Source organism: Hyposmocoma kahamanoa, unplaced genomic scaffold, assembly GCF_003589595.1.
Source record: "Hyposmocoma kahamanoa isolate Upper Pololo Valley unplaced genomic scaffold, ASM358959v1 138, whole genome shotgun sequence".
In the NCBI taxonomy this organism is placed as follows: domain Eukaryota; kingdom Metazoa; phylum Arthropoda; class Insecta; order Lepidoptera; family Cosmopterigidae; genus Hyposmocoma; species Hyposmocoma kahamanoa.
Genome location: NW_020653492.1, coordinates 48,157 through 76,096, shown reverse-complemented (window position 1 = coordinate 76,096; position 27,940 = coordinate 48,157). Strand labels below are relative to the sequence as shown.

General features: G+C 35.6%; 1 protein-coding gene across 1 annotated transcript in view; it reads right to left on the bottom strand.

The window, feature by feature from the left end:
* LOC113240464 (alpha-2-macroglobulin-like protein 1) overlaps window positions 1-25,531 on the bottom strand; it is a 76,006-nt gene extending 50,475 nt beyond the window's left edge. The window contains exons 1-3 of the mRNA XM_026477775.1: window positions 25,417-25,531; window positions 24,847-25,032; window positions 9,455-9,580 (exon numbers count right to left, since the gene is read on the bottom strand). Of these exons, the coding sequence (XP_026333560.1) occupies window positions 9,455-9,580; window positions 24,847-25,032; window positions 25,417-25,531 (427 nt within the window). The remainder of the gene's footprint in view (window positions 1-9,454; window positions 9,581-24,846; window positions 25,033-25,416) is intronic.
* Window positions 25,532-27,940: the final 2,409 nt, after the last annotated feature.

The window sequence follows — 27,940 nt, the reverse complement described above, 5'->3', positions numbered from 1 at the left end:
GGCCGCGGAAGCGTTCCGGGCGCGGGAAACCCCTCCGTGCGTTTTGTGTAGCAGGGTTACATCACGAAAATTCCCGCGCCCGGAACGCTTCTGCGGCCGCCTCTGTGTGGTCAGGGCATTATTGCGTTCCGGTTTCGATGAGTAACGGTGTTGGTGAAATTACAGTGTCATGGGACTTGTCAACTTAAATCTCAAGGTGATAGGCGGAGTGACGACACTGTAACGGTTATGGACTTAAAAACAATCGTTACGTTACGTTATGGATATCCGTGGTGGATATATATAGTACCTATAACGTTAGTACATGTAAGAGCAATGGCCGCTATGATGCACAGTATGACGTGTACACAACAGTGGTGAAAATTCCAACACCTTTTCTACCGGAATAAATAAGTTAATCGAGGCTTAATATACAATTAGTGTTAAAAAGTCTACATTTTAGGACTCGACTCCAATACACAAGACTTGACTCGGAGCAGCGGGGTCTCTGTGTACATACATCGATGTATTACGAGCCTATCGAGTTTACGAATAGACTCGAGTTCGACTTTAGTGCTCGAGTCTGTTTATGTAACGAGCCGAGCTTGAGACTGGTAAGTAATTACTGAGCGGTGTTGTAGTGTGGTGTGTAAAACTGTAGTATAATTACCGTAATATAATTAAGTATTAATATATTTTTTAAATCACCATATTGGGTTATTGGTTTTTATTTAATTTATGGGTTGTTCAGTAAAATTAAACCCTGCTTGTCGTACTCGAGACTATGTGCTGTAGAAGTCGCTTTAAGTCGAGTTTTCGAACTTGAGTTTTGTTCAAAACTCGAGTTAGGTTTACGACTCAAGTTCTTTTTAGACTCGAGTCCGTGCCTGAGTCGAGCCGAGCGCGAGTCATCGGAGCACGGACTCATGAGTGTCTTAGGCCACCGAGCCATGCAAAGTTGATTTCAGTTTATAAATGTACACTCCCGGACTTGAGTTTTCTTCAATACTATGCACTAATCTACATCAACAACTTCATCATTTTATCAGACAATGCTGGCGCTTTACGCCCACTTTCCCAAACATAACGCCTGATTATTTTATCAGACGAATCAAGCTGACTATTGTGAAATATACATGCTACAGTGAAATACTGCCTACTAAACAACTGTCTCTTTCACTCCTGTGTAAATACGAACTTCAATACGTATCGTTTTAATTAACTTCATTGCGATTGATGAGAGATTTGGAGTAATTAGCAAGCGCAAACGAGAAGGGAAGACTGCTTCATTGCTTTGATAACGAGTGTAAGTTACATTATTGCTTTAAGACAACAAACTTATACTGGAAATGTGACATCTTAAAATTGGTAGTATTACACAATTTATTTTTGTTGAAATTATTGACAGGTGAAATTGATCAAGTGTGCTAGTGATTTTGTTTTAGAAAAATAATTGTTTGCATTGCCGACGTCTAAATTCTATGAAGAATGTAAGGTTCTATCAGTACACCAGTTATTCATCGCTAATACTATACTTAAAAAACACTTTCTTTTGACGTACGATCCCACCGTTTCACAAATTAAGAAAAGATATGATCTTGTCTGTACAAGTAAAATATGTAAAATATCATTTGCCAAAAGATTTTTTTATTTTCTTGGTTCGTATCTATACAACAAGTGCAATACAGTGAATAATATATATCCATTAAATGAATATAATTGTAAAAAAATAATAGCTGACTGGCTATTGAATCTAAATTTGTATTTTTTTTTTTTTGTATTTTAATATATGTATTTTTATTTCAAGAACCAAGTTTACATAAACACTTATTACTAAGAATAGGTCAAGAAAACTTCAAAACGTGGTCCCTGACTCTCAAAGTAGGACAACCTGTGACATGAGAGTCAGTGATTCTCCGTGTGCTTAATTAGAGACCTCCTATAAGAATAGGACAACAACAATAATAATAGAAAAAAAAAATGTAACACGTTATACAAGGAATAATGAACAGGATATAAATAATTTTTTTTAAACTTATTGAGATTTGTAAACTTAACTTATTGATGTGTGTGGATTTGTAATCTTGTGGTGAAAGTGTGTACGAATGAAATTAAATATTATAAGTGTATTATATAATATGTATATGTATTATATGTAATACATGTATTTTATTCATTTATCTATCAGATATATGCATTGTAGTGATTCCAAGGATTAATTACAAGGATACTGAAAACCTATTGGTTATAAGTTCTTAGTTTTGTATTACATATTAGGTACCAGAATAGTGGATGGCAGTTTTACCGAATCCGATCCCATTTTATTTTGAACGTAGGGCTATCTCTGGTGCCAAAGTATATTCAAAATATACTCAGTATACGCTGTCTTTTTATTTTTAATGATATTTTTTCGATGGTCCGTTAAATATGTAATCCGTAGTTTCATACATATTAGTGTAGCAATCACAGTTCGACTTCATACACTTTTTCTCATACATTCAAACACGCTCACTCGCTCGTAAAGTTCATCGTCTAAACTTACACAGGTCGCACACTCGCGCAAAAATGTATACACTCACACGTACACAAGCCCGCACTCATCTAATGCACACACACATTACACGCACTCACACACACATCACACGCACTCACGCACACATCACACTCACCCACTCACACATCTCACGCACTAACACATTACACGCACTAACACATTACACGCACTCTCACATATTTTTATTTTGTTATCTTTTCTTTTCTCTTTTCTTTTTTATTATACAATTTGTTTCTATACTGATTTATTGATCAGAAATTCGGGAGGTGGAGGCCTGATGATCTAAAACACAGGTTATCCTAGTTTAGGCTCCAGGCTCTACAAATTTTCGTATATATGTTACCGGAAATGTATGAAATCTAGGAATTGTATACAAATCCTAGGAAATGTATACAATTCCGAAGCTATCTAGGAAATGTATAAAATATTGTTTCAAAAACTATTTGTTACAAAATGTCCTAGAAAATGTGTACAATTCCTAGGAATTGTATATAATTCCAATATCGTATTAGGAAATGTATAAAAATAATGCTTTCTGTAATAAAACACGTTGTTAAAATGAGAATAATATTTTTTATTAAAGCACTCATTGCCCAGAGGGACTTCCGCGTTTGTATAAAAAAACCTAACTTAACCTAAATAATCCGATTCGTTTCTGCCCAGAGGGGCTTCCGCGTTTGTATAAAAAAAAACCTAACTTAACCTAAATAATCCGATTCGTTTCTAGGAATGTGTCTAATATAATTTATTTTACACATTTCCGTGCGATTTTAGGAATTACATACATTTCCTAGGAATTGGATTACATACATTTCCGGTAACATATACACTACTATTAATTCATTTAAATTGTTACAAATTTGTGGAGGAAATAAAGAATTTACTTACTTACTTACTTTAGTGATTATTTATATATCTTTTAGTTAGTTCTGTGGTTAAGTTATTAGTGAGCGAGGAAATATAATACTATAACGTTAATGTATATAATTTTACCCGACTTACAGTTCAAATCTGCATATCTGTTACGAATCCTACTTTGATTTTTAAAATATTTATTCTTTGCCTATCTTAATATGTATTTACGTCAAAGAAATACAGTATTCAGGAAATTTAATTCATAAACATACCAAATTATTGTTTTACAGACCATGGAATAATTGACTATATAATATCCAACAGTTTTGTAGAGCAATAAAAAAATGTTAGATACGTTACACCGTATTTTTAAAGTTTCATTATACTTAAATTATAAATTCTTTATTGCACAAAGAAAAGATACTTACAATATATGTTACAAAGGACATATATACAAAGGTGAGCTATCTCTAAAAGAGATCTTTTCCAGCCAACCCTAGCCGTGGTGTAGACAGTATGCGGTACTAATCATTGTATAACAAATTTATAAAAATTTAAATGTGAATATTAATTATAAATAATGATAACATACATATGACAGATAGATACACTAATAATAAATACATTCAAGTAGCAATAGAGGTCCTTGTGAAAGAGTTAGTTCAGGAAAATTCTGCCACTTTACCTATTTCTGTCGCCAAGCAGTAATATCAGCATTACTGCGTTTCGATGTTGAAGGGCAAGGGTGCTAATGAGATTACAGTCACATGATACTTGTCAACTTTTGTCTCAGAGTAACGGGCACAGTGGTAGTGCTCCTCAGATCTTTGCGGTTTAAAATTCTGAGTGGCAACGACCACTAGGCGTCCGCCTTGTCCCTCCCGTAACTTGAAGACATAAAAAAGAATATATATTATAATTTAAACAAATTACTTGTTTATATTTATGTTACTTTTAACTAGAAGTAAACTTTTAATTTGTGTTTGAAAGATGTTACTATCACGTACACTAGCAGGCAATTTATTCCATATACGAGATGCATTTACTTTAAAGAAATGTGTAAAAGAATTCCATATTTGTTGATATATATATTTTAAAGTGAATTTTAAAAAGCCGTGGCGGTCTAATGTTTTGACTTACCACCTCTCCAGCAGAGGCCGTAGGTTCAAATCCGTGCTCGCCATCTCTGGAGTTTTTTACCGATCTCAAAAAAAGGAGGAGAGGGTCTCAATTTTGTGTATGTATCTATGTTACGCGGTAACTCCGGCGGCGCTTATGAATCGATTTTGATTTTTTTTTTGTTGGAAAGACCTTGGTATTGGTCCCAATTAAATTTGAAGAAAATATTCCCCCTCTGAGGGTGGTAAACTAGGGGATGAATCCTGTTTCGCGCACTTTCGGGTAACCGATTTCAATAAAATTGAGCAAATAGATGTAATTCCCCGAACTTTAGAAAGCCAGTTTGATTACTACTCTGTACTGAGATTATTCGGAATTAATCTCAATTAAATTTCAATCATGAGCTTTCCGGTGAAGGAAAATATCGTGAAAAAACCTGGACATCGAAGAAGGTCCTTAACCCTCGTTAACGTGTGTGAAGTTCCCAACCCGCGTTGGGTCAGCGTGGCGGGAGACCCGTGCCCACCAGTGGGACATATAAATGGGCTAATAATAATACATGTGTATTTATTTAGGTGATAATGTTCGAAAAACAACGGTAAATCGGATATTTTTTATATTATTTATTACCTTCTAACTTTCCAACATAACCCTAAGGTATTCCGGTAACTTTATATCCCTAAAGTAACCTCTGTAATCCAACACGATCCCGCAATTGTATAGTTTTCTCAAGTAACAACATATCCAATAATATTCGTCAGTTATAAGTCAATCATTCTAAATCTAATCTATCAAAATGTGACACGGGTTTCCATGGAACGTGACACGAAAAGGCTTTCAAGACTTTTGTAGTTCGCTGGAGTAGAAAATTCTTTTATGAAAACTCTGCTGGTAAACTGATATTTTTGAAAGGAAGTGATATTATTTTTAATGCATTGCAAGTTCAAGTATGTATTCACAAGCTGAAAATATTATATCTTTTACAGATTGTTTGCGACAATAATTTTCGTTGGTAGATCATAACGTAGATTTCATATCTGTAGTGCTCCAACCTATAAACATCTCAGTGGCAAAGGTCGTCTCAAATAAAAAGGGTTTAGGCATTGATAGTACACTTTACATATATACAGGGTGGACAAAATCAATGGGGCATGAAGGGGAACTACCTTAAATGAATAGGATAGCTAATTTTACTTTAAGGAAACATTCAATATGAATAACTAACTACTAACATTTATAATTTTTTTAGAAAGCTTACCTGAGCAGGAATCGAAGCAATTAAAAATGCAAAAATCTCTATTTTATTGTGCTAATCGGTAGGGTCAGTGATAAAGATAAAATCTCTCCAATAAACACTGAGTCTCATTAATATATAAATATCCCAGTACAAGAAGCGTGTTACATGGTGTACTCAAAATCTATATTATTTATAAATTTTGTAAATTACAAATGCGTACAAATGTTTATTTAGAAAATCCCTAGAGTTATTTACTCAATTTTCTCAGGAGATTCTGTCTTAAGAATGAGTAGTGGAATTTAATCAAAGTGACGATTTCAAGTGAAATTTGCTTACATATGAAATAAAGGTTGTTTGAGTTTGAGTTTTAAATAAAGTACACCAAAATGTCTAATTATTTGAAGTTAAAATTAAACTTGTTTCGGCGTAAGAGATAAAATGTATCATTTTACGAAACCACAGACAAACAGATAGACAGTCAAAGTCTTTAAACTTATAACTCCCTTCTTTTTGTGTCGGGGGTTTTAACCTAGCACTTTCAAAATAAACTGAATTGTTCCGCACACTGTATTATTTTATGATATCAAGTGGCTGGACGAACAAATGCACCTGATGGTAAGCTACACGCCTGTCCATAACAGTTGCAGTGCCACACGTGAGCTTTAGGTTTCAAAGATCTGACGGGCAGTGCCACTGCACTCGTTACCCTGAGACATAAATTGCCAAATCCCATGTGCCTAATTTGAGAGAAGGAAGTTTGTATGGAGAAACAATCATTTCTCAAGTAAATAGGCTACTCGAAAAACTCATTCTGCGCAGACGAGAAATTAGTCAAACTCTTTACAGTAAATTAGTGAATTATTTATTAATACAATTTCAATTAATCACCAATTATTATTATATCAAACACGTAGAGTGATTACTCAACAAGCCACGTTTTGACGAGGAATATGAATGACTTCCTTGATGGTGCACTTCGCACGTTATCCAGCAGCTACCCGGCTGTACACCGGCGGTGCCATTACGTCCACTAGTTTGTGTAATAAGTAGATTGTGGAGCTTTCATGCTACAGCGTGACGTTACTTACGAGTGTGCGTGAAACTCGTTAATAAAGGGTGTTACTGAACCTTTATCAAACCCATATATGTCACACTGTTAGACACGAGTTTCCTCTAATAAAGGGGTGTATAATGTACATCAATTATTACGTTTGAAGTAAATTTATTGTTTAATTATTATTTATTAGTTTTTTTTGGGGAATATAATTTATGAATTGAATAATTTATATCTTTTACTTTATTTTTATGGTAACACATGCCGCAGGGTGCTTAAAATGCCAGCAAATCGATTCTTTGTATAATTTTGCTCATACGTTGGCCAGCTACATCATTTTATGAAAAGGTAATGGGACTCCATTGACCTGGCCGAATCCAAAAACATTGATTTTTTCTCTTTTGTGCCTGCAGAAAAATATTTTATATTTATATACATCTCACAAAGCCCAAAAGACAACGACGACATTACGGTCGGTATTAGGAGTACCCCAGGGGAGTGTTTTGGGACCGGATCTGATAATGTAGTACCACTTTAGTAAAAGTAAAAAAGAGATGACAGTAATTGCAAAAAAACGACCATTATGAATTTATTACCAGTACTAAGAACAAAGCAGATTAAGAAAGTAAAATAGATGCACGCTAGGCCAAAATTTCAATCTCAAGTGACGATATGACGCTTATTCACTCCAACATTTAGTTTCATATTCCGTGTGTTTCTTGGCTTACATAACCGTGCGTAACAAATCACTAGCAGTCATCTACAGGTCACGTTGTTCAGCACACATATGAAGGTTGTTATATTCACCGCCAAAGGTTTTCATTCACATTTCCTTATACGAGGAACACGTAACATAAACAAAGTGATCTTTTCCACTGTAAAAGCCTTCTCGTGTTCGCTCAAGGCCTTTCCTGGAATCTGATTCGATTTCAAGAAAACCTATTTTGAATAATAATGCCTTTGGGACTATTGGTAACCACAAACGGCTACATTAAAAACAAAATATTTCGTCGTTATCTTTAATCATTTTGTTTCGGTCGCCCAATCAGCGGAGTAATTAAGGCGTCACCAGAGGAGAAACAGGGAAACTGTTTTGCTAGATCAAATGATTTAGGTATTTACTGTTAAAATACGGTCTTATAAAAAATTTACAATACTCCTAAAGATATTCTCTAGAATGTGCTAATTTGTTACACGATAGGATGTACTTCACCCGATCATATAAAATCCTGGAAACAGACTAAAATAAAAATCTAAAGCGAATTATTTAAGAGTGTAACAAACCTACTTTATGTATTAGACTTTTCACTTTTAGTTCAATAAGGATCCGCTAGATGGCATTGACCCATTTGGCGTTATTTCTGAATCGCGGTGTTAAGAGTTTCCCTCGAATGGTGACTACTCGAAAACAATTTTGTTAATGTGGGTAGGAATCGGAGAATACCGAGAGCTCAGTTCGGCTAACCAAGAGTTCCCTTCTTGGGAACTGCTATCAGGTCCTTCTATTATTGATGCGCATATAGGGTGACAGTCATCATCTCGCGGAACGGTTTCCAGGAGTCGAGTCCCGTTTTGGGAACAACGGCCCGGACCTTCCGCATATAGGGTGCAATTGTATTGGCGCCATACAAGGTGAAAAATAAATATTTCTGGCTGGAGCTGCGTAACCTGAACGCAGGGAAGAGGGAGACTCCCTTCCTTTACAAGACTTAAATATTTAACTTTGAACATAATTTTTATATAGAGATTCTCTTTAAGTAGTCCAGAAAACCTGTTAAATTTTGGTTTTCAACTGAAGGCCTCCTTCGACGGTCCCCCACACTTCACCTCCTACAATGTAGGCTTGCATTAAAATATTTTGCCTTAAATAGTATTGCGAGTGAATTCCAGGAATGAGATGCACAGGATTTGATATTTCACGCTAAACCTAAGATTGAGTAAATTATTATTATATCGTACAAAGACGACCTTAAAAATATATAATATGTTGAATCCATTGCAGTCACTTCACGAAAAAGTCAACTTTCGGAAGTCAACAACCATTCTGATAATCTGTTTAAAATTTCAAAAAAAAACAGATTTTAGTTTAGTGATACATTGATTGTGTAACGTGCGACATATTCTGTATATTTCAATTGTTGACGTTCAGAAATGAGTTTCAAAAATGTACAAGTTTTGACTTCAGGTTGCTTTCAAGTTAGGCAGTTGTTTTATGTTAAAATAACGTGTATGAAATTATTAATGAGAATGGAGGAAGTTTTTGCCAGAATCGTGGTGAAGATGGAAGATCTCTCCTACCTCCTCGCTAGCTAATTTTCTTTACAACCAGCTCAAAACCAGTTTAAAATGGCAAGCAAATTAAAAAAAAAACTTTGACAATCACTGACGAAACTTTTCAACGTTTTGTATCTTGTTATATGTGTAGATCAATATGTTGGTTGCTCACTGTCATTTTGACACTATACCCTTATGGTCCATTATCATTTACAAAGTGGAGAGGAAAACGCTAATATTTTGACTAGGCAGCATGAAGATGTTAAAATAACAAAATACTTTAATAATTGAGATTACTCAAATACATCTCGGTTTTGTTAGATAATGAACGCGATGTGACTAAAAAATCATCTATAGAAATACGAGGAACTCGTATACTCACCCTCGTCCATGGACAGTTCTTCCCAAATAGCGACTTTAGTTCCCGCAGGATCCTTAAGCGCCACATATGCCAACTCTCCGCGGACCAAACGTAAGTCGTGGTCTAATGCCAGGATCCAGAAAGTTACTGAAACAATAAGATCATATTTAATTATATTATAACACGTTATTCTACATAGGGCGCACTATAAGTTTCCGGAACTGGCCACTTACATAAACAATATTTAAAAAGTAATTACAACATTTGAAAATGGAACTCTTTGGCTGTAGAATACAGTTTGTTTCATCTGACTGTCACTTGTTTTTACATTGTGGCGTCATTTTAGAAATTGGTTGTCTACATCACCATGGGTTTAACTCGTGAAAATTTTCGTAGTATGATTTTCTACGACTTTAAGTGTAATTGAACAGGTCGGCTGAGCTTCGCTCGGCTTCAAACTGCTTTTGGCGATGAAACACCATGCAGGACGACTATTTATAGCTGGTTTGCAGAATTCAAACGCGGTCGTGTGAATCTCACTGACAAATTTCGTGATGGTCACCCGTCCACTGCTGTGAACAACAAAAACATCGATGCTGTGCGCCGTATCATCGAAACAGACAGGTGTGTGACGTACCATGAGATTCGAGCATCTTTAGGCATAGACATGAATTAAATACAATCCATACTATACAAACATTTGGGTGTGAAAAAGCTGTGGTCTCGGTTGATCCCACACAATTTGACTGAAGATCAAAAAACGGATCGCGTCGCTTGGTGCAATGCCATGCTTACCAAATTCAACGAAGGGGCGTCAAATTTGGTATGGGGCATAGTAACAGGTGGCAAAACATGGATTTATAGTTGCGATCCCAAAACAAAGCAGCAATCGAGCGTATGGGTCTTTCGACATGAGCCGAAACCAACCAAAGTGGCACGCGTGCAAAGTGCCTCTAAGCGGATGATTGCTTCTTTTTTTAATAAAACTGGACACGTGACTACTGTTGCTTTGGAGAATCGTTGTACCGTGGACAGTGATTGGTACACGACCATTTGTTTGCCGGAAGTTATTAACAAACTCCGTAAAAATAACCGTAAACGCCGTATCATCTTGCACCACGATAATACCAGTTCTCACACGGTCAGACAGACAAATTAATTTTTGAAGGTGAACAACGTTGACCTTATGAGTTATTCCGCGTTCAGACCTGGCACCTTGTGACTTTTATTTATTTCCAAAAATTAAGAACCAGTTACGCAGTCAACGATTTTCGTCACCTGAAGAGGCTGTCGAAGAGTATGAAAAATATGTTTCAGAGATTGTCACGGAGAAGTGCTATACATGTTTTCAAAATTGGTTCATTCGTATGAAATAGTGCATTAACGCTAACGGAGAATATTTTGAGAAAAACAATACATTCATTTCTGACCCTTTGTAGTGCTTTTTCTTATTCATTCCGGAAACTTATCGTGCCCCCGACGGATAACCTAAATGAGAGAATAATATGCGCGATATTGTAATAATAATTTTAATTGATGAAATTAGATTCCCACCCTGTCCAAAATTCTGATAGCGGTTCACATTTGTTTACATTGCAGCATAATAAAGTTATGCAAATGTTTTTTCAATAAAATACTACATGTCCCCATGCACCCCGCAACTACGATGCCATACATTCGAAAAAATTGTCCAAGTTGATATTTTGGAAAAATTTCCAATTAATACAGTACAGACTGTATGTGTACACACACATGTAAAACTCAAGTAACCAAGTTTTTGATGAATCAAAATACTATTTAATTTATTGCTATTCAATTAGGAAAAAATCGCTATTGTAATGTATTCAACGACATGTCCATCGATCCTTCGGAATCGAGACGTTTAGAATCAGCAAGACGATGCACTGACAATGTGCTGCATCTTCTTGCTGACTATTTCGAGATATTGCAAAGCTCTACAACCCAAAATTACTTTGACAGACACAGTTGTAATTTTGTATGTCTACGAGTATAAGGTTATATAACGAAATAATGAAATCAGAATACCGTTACTTTTAACACTGATAAAAACATGGCAATATAACCCTATTATCCGAAATTTAGTATTTCTAGTTAATTGTAGAAACTTTAAATTTGGAGCGAAGTCATATACATATAAAAAAATGATCAGTAAAACAGTTATAGTCAGTCGAATTTAGGCGAAATTGTTGAAAGTCTGATATACTGTCAACCACAATTAATGCAGCAATAATTTTAAAAGATGAATTTAACGACTCGATGGGTTAAATTAAGAAATGTGATCATTTCCATTAAGTTCCACTTCATATTAATCAGAGTGTATGAGGTAACCGCTAGACAGCATGAGTGTGGTTCATAAACAAAAAAAATTTATGGACCCCGGTTATATTCATCCGAGACCGAAAACATTTCGATGTGGTGAATCCAAGATGGCCGCTGCTACCAAACATAGACGAGTGATTTCTTCAGACGAGTGGTTATGCGATCAATGGTGCTGACACATTTCGTAACGAATTTTCTCGTACCTTGCTAAAAATTAATAATCAGAGATAACGTAACTTTACGAAAATATTGATATCGCATCACAAGATCCCTCAGTGAGATCACACCTCGCCAAAAAGATTTGTAACATCTGAACGCGGGGTCAGTTTAAAGTAGAAACGTAACCCGAATGAGCACAAATGCGAGTATCGTATGATCCCGGGACTGATTACTTGTAAAACTCTTGCTGAGATATTCCTTGGCAGTGTGGAAGGTCCCTTATATATTTTTTTGCAATTTGGGAATTAAGTATTTAAAACATTTATGATATTGTTTCTATTTTAAAGGAATTTAAAAATGTCGTTCTTAAATTAAAATGTTAATTTTTGACATCTTTTTTTATTTAAAGATTTATATACCCAAATTTGATAATCAGAACGTTCTAGATCAGAAGCAATGATTCACCCAGATACGCAATTGCGTTAGGTATTTAATAATATTATCTCTCTTTGTCGCATTGTGAGCGTGGGTACGCGAGCGAGACATGAAACGTTTGGAATAATTGTAGGGCGTTTTAAAACTTTTTATATAAGGAAATACATTATGTTTCTTGTGGCAATGGTTTACATAGATTTTTTTTTATAGTCTTAGAAATTTTAGGCATGAAGTTTTTAGTCGTAAATTACGAGTTTATAAGCCCATCTAATTTTGTGATTTATATCAAATTCTTGTTACATGATGTCATTTAACAAGAATTTGATATAAATGCGTGTCATGGCACGGCCACGTAACCCAGCCAACACATTTACAAATAATGGAAATTACTGCCTATCTTAGATCTAGAGATATCTTATATCTTATGTATAATAGCGGTTTAAGCATCTGGAGAGCAATTTTTGTTGCATAACGGCTTCTACATGTAGTCGTAGGCTACAAAAGTATCTTTGATTTTGACCACTTAAGTTTTTAATACGGCGTTTTGTCAATAAAAATGGCGTTTGGGTTTATTTTCTAAGAAATTTCTAAGTTTTTTAGGAGCAGTTAGTACGATTATCAGTAGCAATGGTTTGACATCATCAAAATCTTCATCTTCTGTTTCCGCCTCCTCTACAGGCCATTCTGATTCTTTGTAACTCATGTTGTGTCTACAACAAACAGTAAAATAATGAATAATTTAATACATATTACATAAAATAATGTAGTTTAGTAAGTAATACAGTACAAATAACATGAAATACTCACCCAGGTTTCAGTTTCATTGCATGCATTTTTCTGGCACACGACCGGTCGCGCGCGGAATCTGAGATCGCAAACACAAATAAAGACACATGTGCGCTTGTGACGAACATCACAGGGCTACTAAGGGGAAGTACCTCACCCCCTCGAGGATATCACGGTCGCGCAACCGTTTATTGTTTATAGTTTTTGTAAAATGACTAAAATAAGGTAGCTTCGGTCTCTGAGACCGCGCGCGACCGCTGGAAGGTTAAATAATAATACTCTAAAATACTTCTCGGAAGTAAGTGTTTCGTTTCCCTCAGCCTTCGGAAGAATATTTGGATGCATCCCGATTAGAACGGCATGACCCTGTGTTTAGTTTAACAATCGGGTAACTTCCCTTTCAGCACGGAAAGATGTCATGAAATTAGTCTTGTCCTAATCTTAAATTCGGAAATAAGCCTTTATCGTCTGCATAATGGCGCACGTTCTCCCATAATCTGGGTCAATTTGGCATTTTCCCGGCTTCACTCCATGGGTCTTCATAAACCAATTTATACCTACGTCTCATTGCTAAACACGGCTCTCCTCTCAGTTGAGGGCTTAGGCCGTAGTCCACTAAGCTCACTTTATGCGGGTTGGGGATATCACGCGTTTTCTGAGGGTCGATGACCCTTGTACGTCGAAGGTTTTCACGATGTTTTCCTTAGCTCATGATGAACTTAAAATTAAATAGAGGTGATCCTCAGAGGTACACGCACTGAACCGAACCCGCAGTTTCTGCTTGAGAGAGGTAGGTCAAAGCATTGACTGTCAATATGAACTATTGTAACATTTTTTTCATAGGACGAACAAGTCGTGCGCCTGACGGTAAGCGACTCGCCTACGTATAACAGTTGCAATGCCACTCAGAGTTTTAAATCGCAAAGATCTGAGGGTCACTGCCATTGCGCCCGTCACCCTGAGACCTAAGTTGACAAGTCCCATGTGCCTGTAATTTCACCAGCACCTTTATCCTTCAAAACCGGAACGCAATTACTACACATTACTGCTTGTCGGCAGAGAGAGGTAAGGTGGCAGTAGTTCCCTGGATGAACCCTTTCACAAGAAGCTATACTGCTACTAACATGGTGCATCTATTGACTAAATCTAAAATAGTATTCTAATTGTAATTTTATTCTATTAATATTTATTTTTAATTTCGATTTTGATCTTTTATGATATTTATTTTTGAATTTAATTGTATTAAATCTTTTTAATGTATGATCCATGTTGGTCGAAATAAATGATTTTTTATATTATTTATTATTATATTAGGATATCACGGCTTCTGTCGGTAGTTACCGCGTGGCAATATAAAACAGTGCTCGGTGCGTTGTTTTAATTCGCTATCTACCAAGAACAGATATCTGCATAAGATGGCGCCAAGTCCACGTTTACATATTTATTGAATACCTGACTAACTAGGCCTTTCCTTCCTCAGATCCAACTACGCTACGTTTCGGCTCTTTGGACTTATTCAGTCAAAATAATTCCAAACGTTTGATGTTCGTCCTTAACAAAATATCTGACATCTAAGATCAATGGGCTATAAAATAAATACAGGACCTTTGACATTAAAATCACCTTCTTGTTAAGTGCCTCGTAAATATAATAGACAGTCAAGTTTAAAGGTCTATGAAATTAATTTCAATTTAATAAAATATTTTTCTAGTACGTATATTGATGAAAATATAATTGTAATATTGATTGTAATTAATATTTTACTATCATGATATTCATTTATTTTTATTGACATTACTCCACTAGTTTGTTAGAAAAATTCCTTCCATCGGACAGGACTCGAACTTGCATACCAGGGCGACTGCTCTACCAACATCGAATCAGCAGTCTTTTCGAATTCTTCTATGCGTTCGTTACATGATTTGGTTTTAACGACATTTTAGTTGTAGCGCCACATAATAGAAATCTATCAAAGTATTTTATTCGTCATGTTAAAATTCTATTGTTATTTATTTTGTGCAATACTAGTCACTCTATTTTAAGAGTTCAAAAATAAAAGGCACTTTATCCATTATCATACGCCTGTATACAGACAAGGTTGGGCAATATTTGAATTACAAATACGCATTTTTATTTGTATTTCGAATTTCAGACTTTGGAATGCACTTCCTATTACTGTTCACGAAAGTAAATCGTTAGCTATTTTTAAAGTGAGAGTTAAAGAGCATTATTTATCTACTATTTCATCCATATCTTAGGTATTATATTATAAAATATGTATTTATCTAAGTATTTATATAATTTAAAACAATTTAATATTTTTATATTATTTTTATATTATAATTTTTTTTTCTTGTTTTGTTGTGCACATATGCCCGTTCTTTTAGTTATAGTGTCCTGTATTTAGGTCTGCAGGAAGAAATTTCTATTAGAAATAAGCAGAACCTTTTGTTTTTAATTTCGCTTGTATTCTTTGTGACTTGTTGTATTTTTCCTGTACAATAAACTATTAAATAAATAAAATAAATGCTATGGTACCTAAAAATTTTATTTTGTAATTGATATTTCAAATGTCAAACACTAGTGAATTTTGTAAATTGTTATTTATACCAAGTTTTCCGTGGTGTACGATTAGTGGTGACGATGTGGTTGTATTTTGTAATTTGAATTTAAAATAAATGAGAACACAATACCGTAGTTCGTCTTTTATATTCTATACACTTCATGAAAGTAACTTGTATTTCGTATTTCAAATACATATAAGAAAGTATATTGTATTTTTATTTTAATTAACACATAACACATGTTTTGCGCAAGCCCTATATGTATACTTTTACTTTTTATTACCTATAATGTGTGATACTATACTTCATTACAACACAGTTAAAAGAATTTACAAAAAAATTTAAAAATATTGTACAATGGTGAGTTTATCACATGAAGGGATAACTTACAGTTAATCTTGAACAAGTGAAAGAATAGTTACTTCTGGGTCGTAAGTGCTGCTTCTTTGAGTTAATTACTGAACAGTAGAGAAAGTTTCTATTTGTTTTAACCTGAGTTTTATACACTGTGTGTATTTTAATTAATTATTAGATAATAATACATATTATACAATATTACATACGTTGCTCTGATCACAAACACCCAGATCCGAGACAATTTTGAAAAGTTAGTTTTTCAATACTAACCCGGCCGGAAATCGAACCCGGGACCTCAGAGATGGTGACATTGGTGAAAACGGGTGCAACAGGCTTTAAAATAAATTAATTTATTTAATAAATAGAATCACTAACAAAAAGAAGGACTGCCTCCGTGGCCGAACGGTTACCATACCAGACTGACACGCAGAGGTCCCAGGTTCGATTCCCGGGCCGGGAGAAATATTTATATGGCCTACATTTATTTCTCTCGTGAGTTTGGATGTAATTTGTGGTTGTCTATGTGTGTGTCCATAGCACTCGCGACACAGGGTTTCCCTAATGCGGGACTATGTTGAGTGTGTGCGTTATTATTATTATTAATTTTATTATCGTTAAAATTTCTTCTGCTTTATTTATAGAGGGTGGAAAAAATCAATGCGACAAGAAGGGGAACTACTTTAAATGCTTAATTTTACTTAAAACCTTCTTTTATTTTTCTTAATGTGAATAACTGCATTCACAGATGTAGAAGCTTAGGTACCTGAGTCGGGATTCCAACCAGCTAAAAATGCAAAAAATAAATACTCACTAATAAAGACCCAATGTTGTTCCAGAGATAAACATATTCTATTTTATCTTTAGCATTGATCCTGTCGATTAGGACAATTAATTACTGAGTGTTTATTTGCTGCACTTTAATTGATTCGATTCACTCACCTCAGGTAGTCTTTTCAAAAAGTCAGCGAATGCAGTTATTCATATTAGGAATAATATAATATATCAGTACAGAGTACTAAATAAACCGATCGCAAAAGTACGTGGAATTACATCTGTTTGCCAAGGTTTATTGAAATCGGTTACCGGAAAGTGCGCATACCCGGAAAACCCTAGTTCGCCACTATATGGAACTTGACACAGGCGATAATAAAAATCGGTTCTCACTATTCAAAGTATATTGAGTGAAAAACGCCTTGAATTAGAGAATAGCAAAATCAGCCATCAAAATAATTGCTCCTTGTAATAAAATTTAGGCGCTATTTATACAAATGTATCTTCATGCGTGAACAGCCACTCTTAGAGGTGGATGACTTTCTTCGAAATTAAATGGGATCATGAAAATCGGTGCACAAATACCGGAGTTATCGCGTAACATACATACGAAAAAAACATGCAGTCGAATTGAGAACATCCTCCTTTTTTGAACTCGGTTAAAAATAGAAGAATGCTTTCTTTAGGTAAAATTAGCTATCCAAAGCAATTGAGGTAGTTACCCTTCATGTCACTTTGATTTTTTCCACCCTAAATATGCCTTTAAGAAAAATTCATTTCAAGTTGCGCTGTGTATTCAAAAGCCGAATACCGAAATACCGAATTTCCAAATATAAATGAGAACATGAAGTTTCTGAAGTCGCAAGGAGATAAATATAAGAAATGAATATAAACAATAAAGTAGGTTTTACCATCAATTTCGACTAACGGAAATAGCTGACCATCTCAATCTTTACTTCCTATTTTATAAAGATTTCCTATCCTAAAACGAAATTTAGCGCCAATCGTAAAAATAGACTCTCTTATTTGGAACCATTCGATAAAGCAACGTACCAAAATGTTGAAAAAATTTCGAACGTTGAATAGAATAAAGTCGTTATACAGCGATAAGGATTGTACATTCATCATCATCGTGAATGTTTTAGCCGAAAGACGTTCACCGCTGGCCGTAGGCCTTCCCCAAAGATCGCCACAGCGACCGGTCTTGCATTTTTTTTATAGTATCCAGTGACGGGACGGTAAGCTACACGTCTGTCCATAACATTTGCAGTGCTACTCAGAGCTTTAAATCGCAAAGATCTGAGGGGCAGTGCCATTGCGCCCGTCACCCTGAGACATAAGTTGACAAGTCCTTCAAAACTGGAACACAGAAATGCTATCATTGCAACGCATTAAATATTTGCATCATAATCGTCATCAATCCGTTCACACGTCCCACTGCTGGGCTCGAGTCTCCTCTCAGGCGTGGGTTTATGCCACTCGCTGGCTCAATTTAGGTTGGGGCTTCTTTGACCTTTTTCGTTTTCCTTCACCGAAAAGCTGATGTCTCAAATTAAATTACGATAATAAAACCACGAATTGATATTTGCATGGTACTAAGTAAAGAAACACATTGAAATCATGATGAGCTCCTTGTGAACGAGTTCGTCCAGGGAAGTACTGCCACCTTACCTATTTCTGCGGCCAAGCAGGAATTTGAGCTTTACAGCGTTCCGGCTTAGAAGGGTAAGAAGGGTCCTGTTGAAATTACAGGCACGTGGGACTTGACAACTTATGTCTCAGGGTAATGGGCGCAGTGGCGGTGTCCGTGAGATCTTTGCGATTTAAAGCTCTGAATGGCACTGCAACTTGTTCGTGCCGTCACTTAATATAATAAAAATGTTGCATTTTATTTACATTTCAATTAAAATATTAATTCTGAATCGAAATAATAAAAGGGAAAAATGAATAAAATTATTTGCCCTAGCTAACAGTATTGTTGTTAAAACAAGAAAGTGTACATCACAAAATTTGCAACTTTGTAACAAACAGAAACAAACACTCGTTATTAAACGAGCGCTTCTACAATGACAACACAGTCGTAAAAATAGAGCAAAAATTAATGGCAGGCGACAGACATAAACAGAGATATTCGATACACGAACGTTTTCTCTTTTATTGCGTAGTTACCGAGAGTAATTCTCTATTTTGTTGCTTTGAGTAATTGACTACGGCGGACTTTACCGCGACAGACCTCAGTAAACGATGCTACACTTTTTTGAGGTTGATTTGCTTTGATACAATAGCTGCCGTCGTTATCACCCGCGTGCCAGAGCTAGAAATATTGGCATAGTGTAAAAACTGCCGTGGATAGAAAAATGAACTTCATATTTATATCTGAGGTTTGTTTTTTGGATAGCTGGAATAATATTAGAGATACTGACGGTTGCAAGTTAGTAACGCTGCTAACAGATTAACTGCATATTTGCAGACTTCACGCATTAAATACACGAAGTGGAAACATACTTCATGCAGTTAATGCGTAAATCCGTTGTTAACTTCATGCAAGCGAGATAGATTTCATGCTGTTAATGCGTGAATCCGTTATTAACTTCATGCAGTTGAGGTCTCGGCTGAATGAAGTTGATTACGACTTCACGCATTAACTACAAACATGCAATCAACTAGTTAGTTGCTTAATAGGCATCTTTCCGTTTTATTTAGCAAAATAGTCCTTTTATAAAATTTGTATTGCAAAACTAAAGTGTGGCATCACAAAAATAACAATTGCTATTTCTTTCTATTTTCTCATTTCTAAATGGCTGGAAATTTTTGAATGTTTAGTTGTCAAAATTTTGACACGAACAAAGTTTTTACCAACATAAAATCCTACTTCAGCAAGTACTGCTTACTGGAGTCGTTTTAAAGTGAAAGTTCATAGCCACTTAGGAAGCAGAAGCTCCATTCTCGACCTAATTGTCGCTTACCAACAGATGAGACCGTGGTTTAATTGCCTGTTACAAATAAAAAAAAAATCTATGTATAGAAATGAGGCAATTTGCGAGGCTATGACTACAAATGAACATAAAAATAACTAAACGATTTCTCAATTCGTGAATGTAATTTCGCAAAGGATATAGCCCTACTTCCGTGGCCCGTAAATAATGGTACCTACATTTTCCACTTGCGAAGTTAATTCGTGCGTGCGTAAATCGTATTAAACAGAGATATAGTAGAAATGTTTTCATTTTACAATACAAAGTACTTTTTAATAAACACAAGAATAAAACACAAAGAGAATATAAGATAGGGTAAAGAAATGGCTTCATGCTAGGAACCTTTTCAATTTAACCTTGGAATGACAATGAATTTATTTTTTCGGTTTTAATTCGCGTATGGAGAGCCCGAAACGTTGGTTTGTTAAAAAAATGAACTAATTTACACGCGCGCGAGACGCAAGTACGTACTTGCACGCGGAATATGAGACTAGCATTGCGTGATATGCAATAATAGAGGCGCACTTAACTGTACGTGGGCAGCACGCAGCGTATATGCATCGTATTTGCCAGATCAGAACAAATATTATTACAAATGTTTTATATGTTTTTTATATTGCTAGCCATATAAAAATAATTTTGAATTAAAATATAAAATGGTCCTATGATCACAACTGACTGTGTCATGCAATCAATTTGTAGCAATACCTACAGATCTGGCGAATGCGCTGCATAGGCGCTGCATGCTGCACACGTGCAGTTAAATGTGCCCTATCATTGCATCTCACGCAACGCAACCCTCAAATTCTGCGTGTAAGTACCTACTGCATGCTTGCAAGTCGCGTGAGTGTAAATTAGTTTGCTCCTCTCAATTGTAAAGTTGTTTTTAGTTTTCAATTGTAAAGAAAAAGAGGACAAAACAGTGACGTTAGTAGCAGTTTGTGTTTTACAAAAAAGGACGGAGTATAGTGTCGGAGCTGAAATACAATGAAATATTTGTTGGCATTACATAAAAAATGAAATCAAATTTAAATTACCATCATAGATAATTTTCATACAAGTTGTGTTAGCCAAAAAAGCTTTTTCCAACAATATACAAACTGAGCGGGTGAGCCCTGTAGTGAATTAAGGTGAGGTGCGGGCAGTGGGAGGACTCTACTTAGTAAGGGTCGAACCACAAAACTGACATGCGGTGTCGCATCGCAAAAATCTACGAGCTCGCATGACGCATCGCAAGAATTTGCGAATTGCTCCGCATCGTGCATTCCTGCGATGTTAATCTTCTTTGAGTGTTTTTCCTATATTTTTTTATCAATAACAGCAGTGCAACACTCTTTTTACGATCCATGTCGCTACCTAGTTTAAAAAATACCTTTCGTTCGATTGACGATCGTCGAAGGAATGGTTACCCGAACCGTGTCACTGAGATGCCTTGCCGCACGAAATCGCATCGCAGCAATTCGCGTCGCAGTTTTCTGCGTTGCGAATTGGCATCGCGCCGATTCGCAGTATTGTGTTTCGACCCTAAGCCAGTACCACGCTAGCGTAGTCGCGTCACACGCGGCGCACAGATGGCGCGCTTACGGCACGCGAACAGTGCCTCTACCATGAGTTTACTGTGACAGTTGTCACTAGCGACAGCATAAAATATTTGTATATAAATTGTTGCTTCATCTCGTGACCGCTAGTAGCGCTATACAATTTTTCATACTAAAGAGTGAAGAAAGCAAACTCACTGTAATCTCGAGGTAAGGCACTGATCGCAATACGTAATCCACGTGTGCAGTTTGCGAGCTTACAAAACAAGCGCATTCGCCAGATCTGTACGCACCTTTAACACTCGATAAAATGAGTGACATAGTAAACTTATTCATTTTGAATTGCACAGGGACTTCAGCTCCAACAGCCCATCAGCGTACTTTCGTCTATGACTGACTTAAGGGACGGCATTATATAAAGCTGGATCCAATTTCGACTACTTAGTTTAGACTTAGATTTTAAGCTTTTACATTGTGTACCTATTACTCCGTCGTATTTATTATATTATTTTTTCGCCATAATTCACCCTATCGTTATTACTAGAAGAGCGTTTTCTCATTACGGTACATGATAATCACATGGAAATTAACTTTAACGTTTTAGTAAGACGGTGTAAATAAGATTCAAAGCGAAGCGTTAATAGCGTTTATTAACAGTGCAGCATATTCGCCTTACGAGGTAAGAAAATTATTGGACCCACGTCTTTTTCAGACCGAGATATTTTATTTTTCAGACCGAGTATTTCTTTTTCCATACCAGATAGGCAAACATTTGACCACCAAACTCGCATGGCGGTGAATGACGACGATGAAGATGGTGCATGTTTGCCTTTTTCTTCTTTTTAGTAGTGTTTTTTTACTGCATCGTATCTTGGAAAGTTCTCTGTGTGTGCTAGCTATTTCCATTATGTCCGGAATTGATTACTGAATTGAATTCCAGCCGGGCTTGCTTAGAAAGTGCCGATCAACTCTCGCCTTTAAAAGATCTAATTAAAGATTATGTTTAATATGATGCTTCATTACCATCAGCTCTTACAAGGAGGATATAGTCCGCCATGCTGGTACTAAGGGGGTTCAAATTTTATTTTTATTTATTTATCTTAAAGGAACACCAGCTTAAAACTAACTTATATAATAATAGTAACAACTGAGAGCCAATAATAGATCCTCACAAATAGGAATAACGCACACACTCAACATAGCCCCGAACTAGGGAAACCCTGTGTTGCGGGTACAATGGACACACACATAGACAGCCACAAATTACATCCTAACTCACGAGAGAAAGAAATGTAGGCCATACAAATATTTCTCCCGACCCGGGAATCGAACCTGGGACCTCTGAGTGGCAGATGGTAACCGTTCGGCCACAGGAAGCACAATTTAACTAACCTATCGCATGAAACATAATCTTATTACGTAAAACATAAAAATACAACCGCAGTAGCAAGCCTCACTATGAGTCAAAAAAATGCCCACTCAGTGCTCTCCTCGCCGAAATCGCATTCGTATTGAAAAGATCCAGATCAAAAGAAATACATAGAATGGTAAGATTATTGCTTGCACGCCACGCCAGTCCCGGGTCCGCAGTAGAACCAAAAGTGAATAGTTTCTCAAACATTTAAAGGGTAATTGTAAGTAATATTCGTGACAATAATTCCGGATAATCAATTGGATAATCAATTGAACTTGATGTTATTTTTATTAAAAACATTAAGTCACGATTTATATATTTTCAAGGGGTTGTGAACCTTCTTCGACATACAGGTTTCATCACGACGGTGTCTTTAACCATTGGCGAGAGTAATTCGGCAGTAACATTTCTGGTGGAAATTAAAGTCCGAAACCATTCTCTCACTGTTCTGCTGTTGCTGCAAGATGATGTAAGGTTGACTTTTCCGTGCCAAAATTTGACTTTTTTTTCTTGTTTGTGCACGTTTGCTTAGAAATTTTAAGAAAACATTACCGAGTTCTTATGCTTAAAACAAACAAAGTTTTACATGCGCCATGTCAGTCGGCTGTGACCATGGAACATGTAAAGGGCTGAAAATAAATATACGCGATTTAGATCAGAAAAACATAGTATAATTTTCAATATCTACATAATGTTTCTACGAAGTACGACGAAAAACCGAGTGTGCGCGAAAACACTTCAATTCGGTTGTGTCGTTATCCGAGTACGCCTAAACCAACATAACTGTTCCCCTCTGCACAATTCAAACTATTCCGAGAATCCGCAGCTATGAACAGTTGAAAGTTAATTTATACAAGGGAAAATAGTTGGAAATGTATGGGCGTAGTTTCGTAATTACAAGTTAATTGGAACTTTATTATCAAAGAGCAAAGGTTGAGGATGATGCCAGTAATTTGAAGAAAATTACACCCTAGTTAAATAATACATTAAATTTTAGTAATCTAAAGGCAGAAACAATGTCTTTGGATACTGAAAGGGTGCCAGTGATATTGTCTTAATATGGTAATAATAATAAAAATTATGAAATACACGAATGAATTAAGGAAATACTCTTTCTCACTACAAACCCCCCGTTCACACGGTATTGTATTGCACGTTTTTTGCAGTATAAATATTGTCGAATAAACACTGCAAAAAACGCACACGGCTCTATACGTTTATCGAATAAGCAACGGACTTGTCAAGCAAATCAAATGAAATTTAACGTATTCGGTGTGCAGTGGCGCATAGTATTAATGCGTCTCTTTCACACGGCATCTTACGTTTTATATCGAATAGTCACTGAACAAGCAGCGTCTATTGGAGTATCTTTTGCACGCATAATTTTATTAATACAAAATGACCGGCGAATCTTCTGTGGACAACAATTTCTTCATTGGTATCTTTAGTGAAACAAAGGCCCGTTTTATGGGACAAAACTATGAAGTTATACATATAATCCCAATATCTTCTGTTCTTCCGGCGCCAAAACTGTTGGCGTCTTCTAAGCTTATATAAAACTGCAACAAAACCTGGGTCCATAACAAACGTGTTCTCAGGGCAATTGCTTTGTGAATACTGCGGTTATCCGTCTTTTAAACCCAGGAAAACATATCATGCGAACACCCGCTGTCTATCCATTTATAATCGAATACGTCAAAAAACGTGTAGGACAATGCCGTGTGTACCATAGACCACATTCTTCCGTGGTGTGAAACAAGGCTAAGAGTACATATTAAAAAAATAACGCGGTCTTAATGTTCAAAATATACTCAGGAAATCTTAGAAAAGAGATACAAATTTAATTTATTACCTCTCAACACTCGGGTTCAGGTTTATTGTCTAATGAGTTTTTTGAACCTTATTTGTTAGAAACCAGAGTCTAAAATAGGCACAATTACGCCTGTACTACAAATCGATAGGCCCGCATTCCAAGTCTGGTACAAAACTAGGTTAATCGTTATAATATAACGTTAATGAAGTAAGTCAATATGAAAGGTAAATGATCTATTAATTTGCTACATCGGTAACTTACTTGTTTCTCCAGGCCGGTAATGATGCCTAGCGGGTCTCACGATGACATCCCTCACGGGGCCAAGAAGTCGGATGACGCTGTGACTCTTCGAAGTACAATCATCATTGCCAACGCACCCCACTGTCGTGTGGATGGTGCAATGAGAAGCTGGTGATGATGGGATCTTGAGCGGGATTATTCCATAGCCTGTAACAATGAGAAAAATCATTAATGGTGAAACAAAAACCATAATAGGTGTGTTCTTTTTATATATCTGGCATCATGGCTCCTTACAGATCGCTCTCGGGTACGAATTATTGAACTTAGGTTATTTATTTAACTTAAATTTGTAGCACCACAGCCCAATAACAACAATTTTAGTTACATCGCCTTACCGATAGATGGCGTTGGGATCTAAATGGAATGCGCTGGAAATGGAATCAAAGTGTTCACAGCAAATATTGTTATTGAACATAGCATTTTGTACTGTAGACTTCCTTTCATCCTGTGGCGCAGTCAAGGCCATGAAACTGCAACATATCAATGTCAAAAAAAGTACTGTAGAATATTTTAGGGCTCAATTGCACCAACTATCTTGCTTCCGGGTGAGCTGCTGCTCTTCTGCGACTTGCTTAGCTATTCCGTTGAAATCTTTAGGGTGTCTACGCCACTGCTTCCACTTGTGGGATTGTTTCATAGCACTCATCGTAGCCGCATCTTTGCTTCCACTTCTGGGACAGTCGTAGCTGTAGCGCCGTAGAGCATATTTTGGAACGCCGCCTGTATGCGTTGTATCCATAATAAACAGCATATTCGTACCTGCATTGTGTTGTTGTCAGTGCCTACGTCGCTACACTTTATATCACTACAAATTTAATTATCGTAAGCATTTATAAATGAAACATTACTGTTAGTAAGGAACTTATTCAAGTCATTTTACCCTCGGTTTTAAGCGTATCCCAATAATCGTAAAGTAACTTTTAAGAACTTCACAGTTTCAACAGAAGTTTCAAGTTGCTAATCTCCTTTGAAAAGATATTACAAGTTGTTTAGGTACATACTACACTTGAAGCCGTAAGCGACTTCGATTTGAGCAATAAAAACTTGGAGCGATTCCAAATGGAAAGATGTTGAGAATTCAAGCAATTTTCAAGCGGCTATTAAAAACATGCGCAATAGAAATGGTGGAACTATCAATAGTTTAAAGTTTTCTCGTGAAGGAAAATTTACAATCGCTTTTACAGCTTTCGTCAACTTTCATTTAATATACACACATCAAAAATGTGTAGGGTGTCAAGGTGTTTTTTTTTAATATTTGATTACCCTATTAAAATTAAATAAAAATATCTTTAAACAAATTTATTATTCATTTTTAAATTATGAAATTGACCAAAAAAACCATTGATGTTAAAAAATTTAATAAAAAGGTCTGATTTTCAGTAATTGGCAATAATGACTTAAGTTGATGAATCCCATGTGCCTGTAATTTCACCAGCATCCTTATCCTTTAAAACCGGAACGCAGTAATGCTTACATTACTGCTTGGCAGTAGAAATAGATAAGATGGCAATACTTCCCTAGACCACAGATAATACAATACTATATACTAAAAAATGTCATCTGTACAATTTATGGCAAACTATCACGTCAAAAGTAATCTATTGAAAAACCTTCGATCTTTTCAACAACCTTTTGTTTTCACCAATTTTCAAAATTGTAAATAAATTTTAATTGATCGCTCCTCAAATGTTGTTTAAATCGTTTTACTTTTCGTTTTTATATTTTATACTTCTTATTTAATACGAAATATCTAAAATTTTGGAGATTAAATACTTAATATTTTTTATTTTGTCCAAGTGTCGCCATCTACAATTTTAAATAAGAACTGCAGTTAATTTGTATGGATTGATACCCCATGCCTAGACGAACTCTTTCTCAAGGAGCTTTACTACTATTATAAGCTACATCTCTTGTCAGACGTTGGTAGCTGGAAAGGTACCTGGTTGAGCGAAGAAAAAACTTTCATAGGTTTCTTACAGGAGACGTTATGGCAATAAAATAATTAAAACCAAAAACAAAGATCACTCAGCTGTTAGAACGATAGCTCTGGTTTGGCGAAAAAGTCGCTATTATAAAGTTCAGCCGGATCGCAGAAATTTTTCTTTGTATTCGTTTAACCGATCAATCGATATTGCAAATATATGAATGTCATGGTAGTAATAATATCATGATATTCAATAAAATAAATATTAGACCACTAAATAGTTATTCTAGAGGTCTTATTCAAATCATTTGAAGTTCTAACTGTATTAGAGCTTCATGGAATAGTTTAGAGAGCGCGTTCCATACACACATAATTTGATTTTATAATTTAATTCAATTATAATCGGGAGACACAGTCTTGTGCGTCAGACATCATAGAGTTCAATCTAGTTAAATTACAGAGTATGAAAATTACACGGACGGAAAAGTACGTAATTTTGTACCATAAAGAGCGGAACTTCATCCGAAGTTTTCAAAGCAATAAAACCGATACCTCCAATGAACACTACGTCAACTTAATTTTTGGACCTCTTCTGTTTTTATTTTGTTTTTTGTTGCTTTATATATTTTTTCATAAAATTAGTTTTTTTTTTTCGAATTTTGTTTATGGTTTCTTTAAGATTGTTTCACAAAATTGTTTTTTACATTTTGATTGAATTGATATTCAATTATTTTTTGTGAAATTACTCCTCTAGTTTGTTATATTTATTAATACAAAGATCAATCACTCAGAAAAAAAATGTTTTTTTTGTTTTCAAATTTTTTTGTTTCTTTTTTTCCACAAAAGTCGGGAAACATAATATTAGTAAATAAATATGGCTGTTTACAAAAATAACAGAAAATGTCCAAAAAATACACATGGCGTTGTGGTCATTGGAGGTTTCGAAAAATTGTTTACAGATGTCAAAACACTACTGAGAAACAATTAATTACTTGTAGCTAAAAATTATTTACCTCGCGACGCAAAAACTAGGAAGTTTTTTTTATAATACTAAGTGACAGGACGAACAAGTCGTGTGCCCGGTGGTAAGCGACACGCCTGTCCATGACATTTGCAGTACCACTCAGAGCT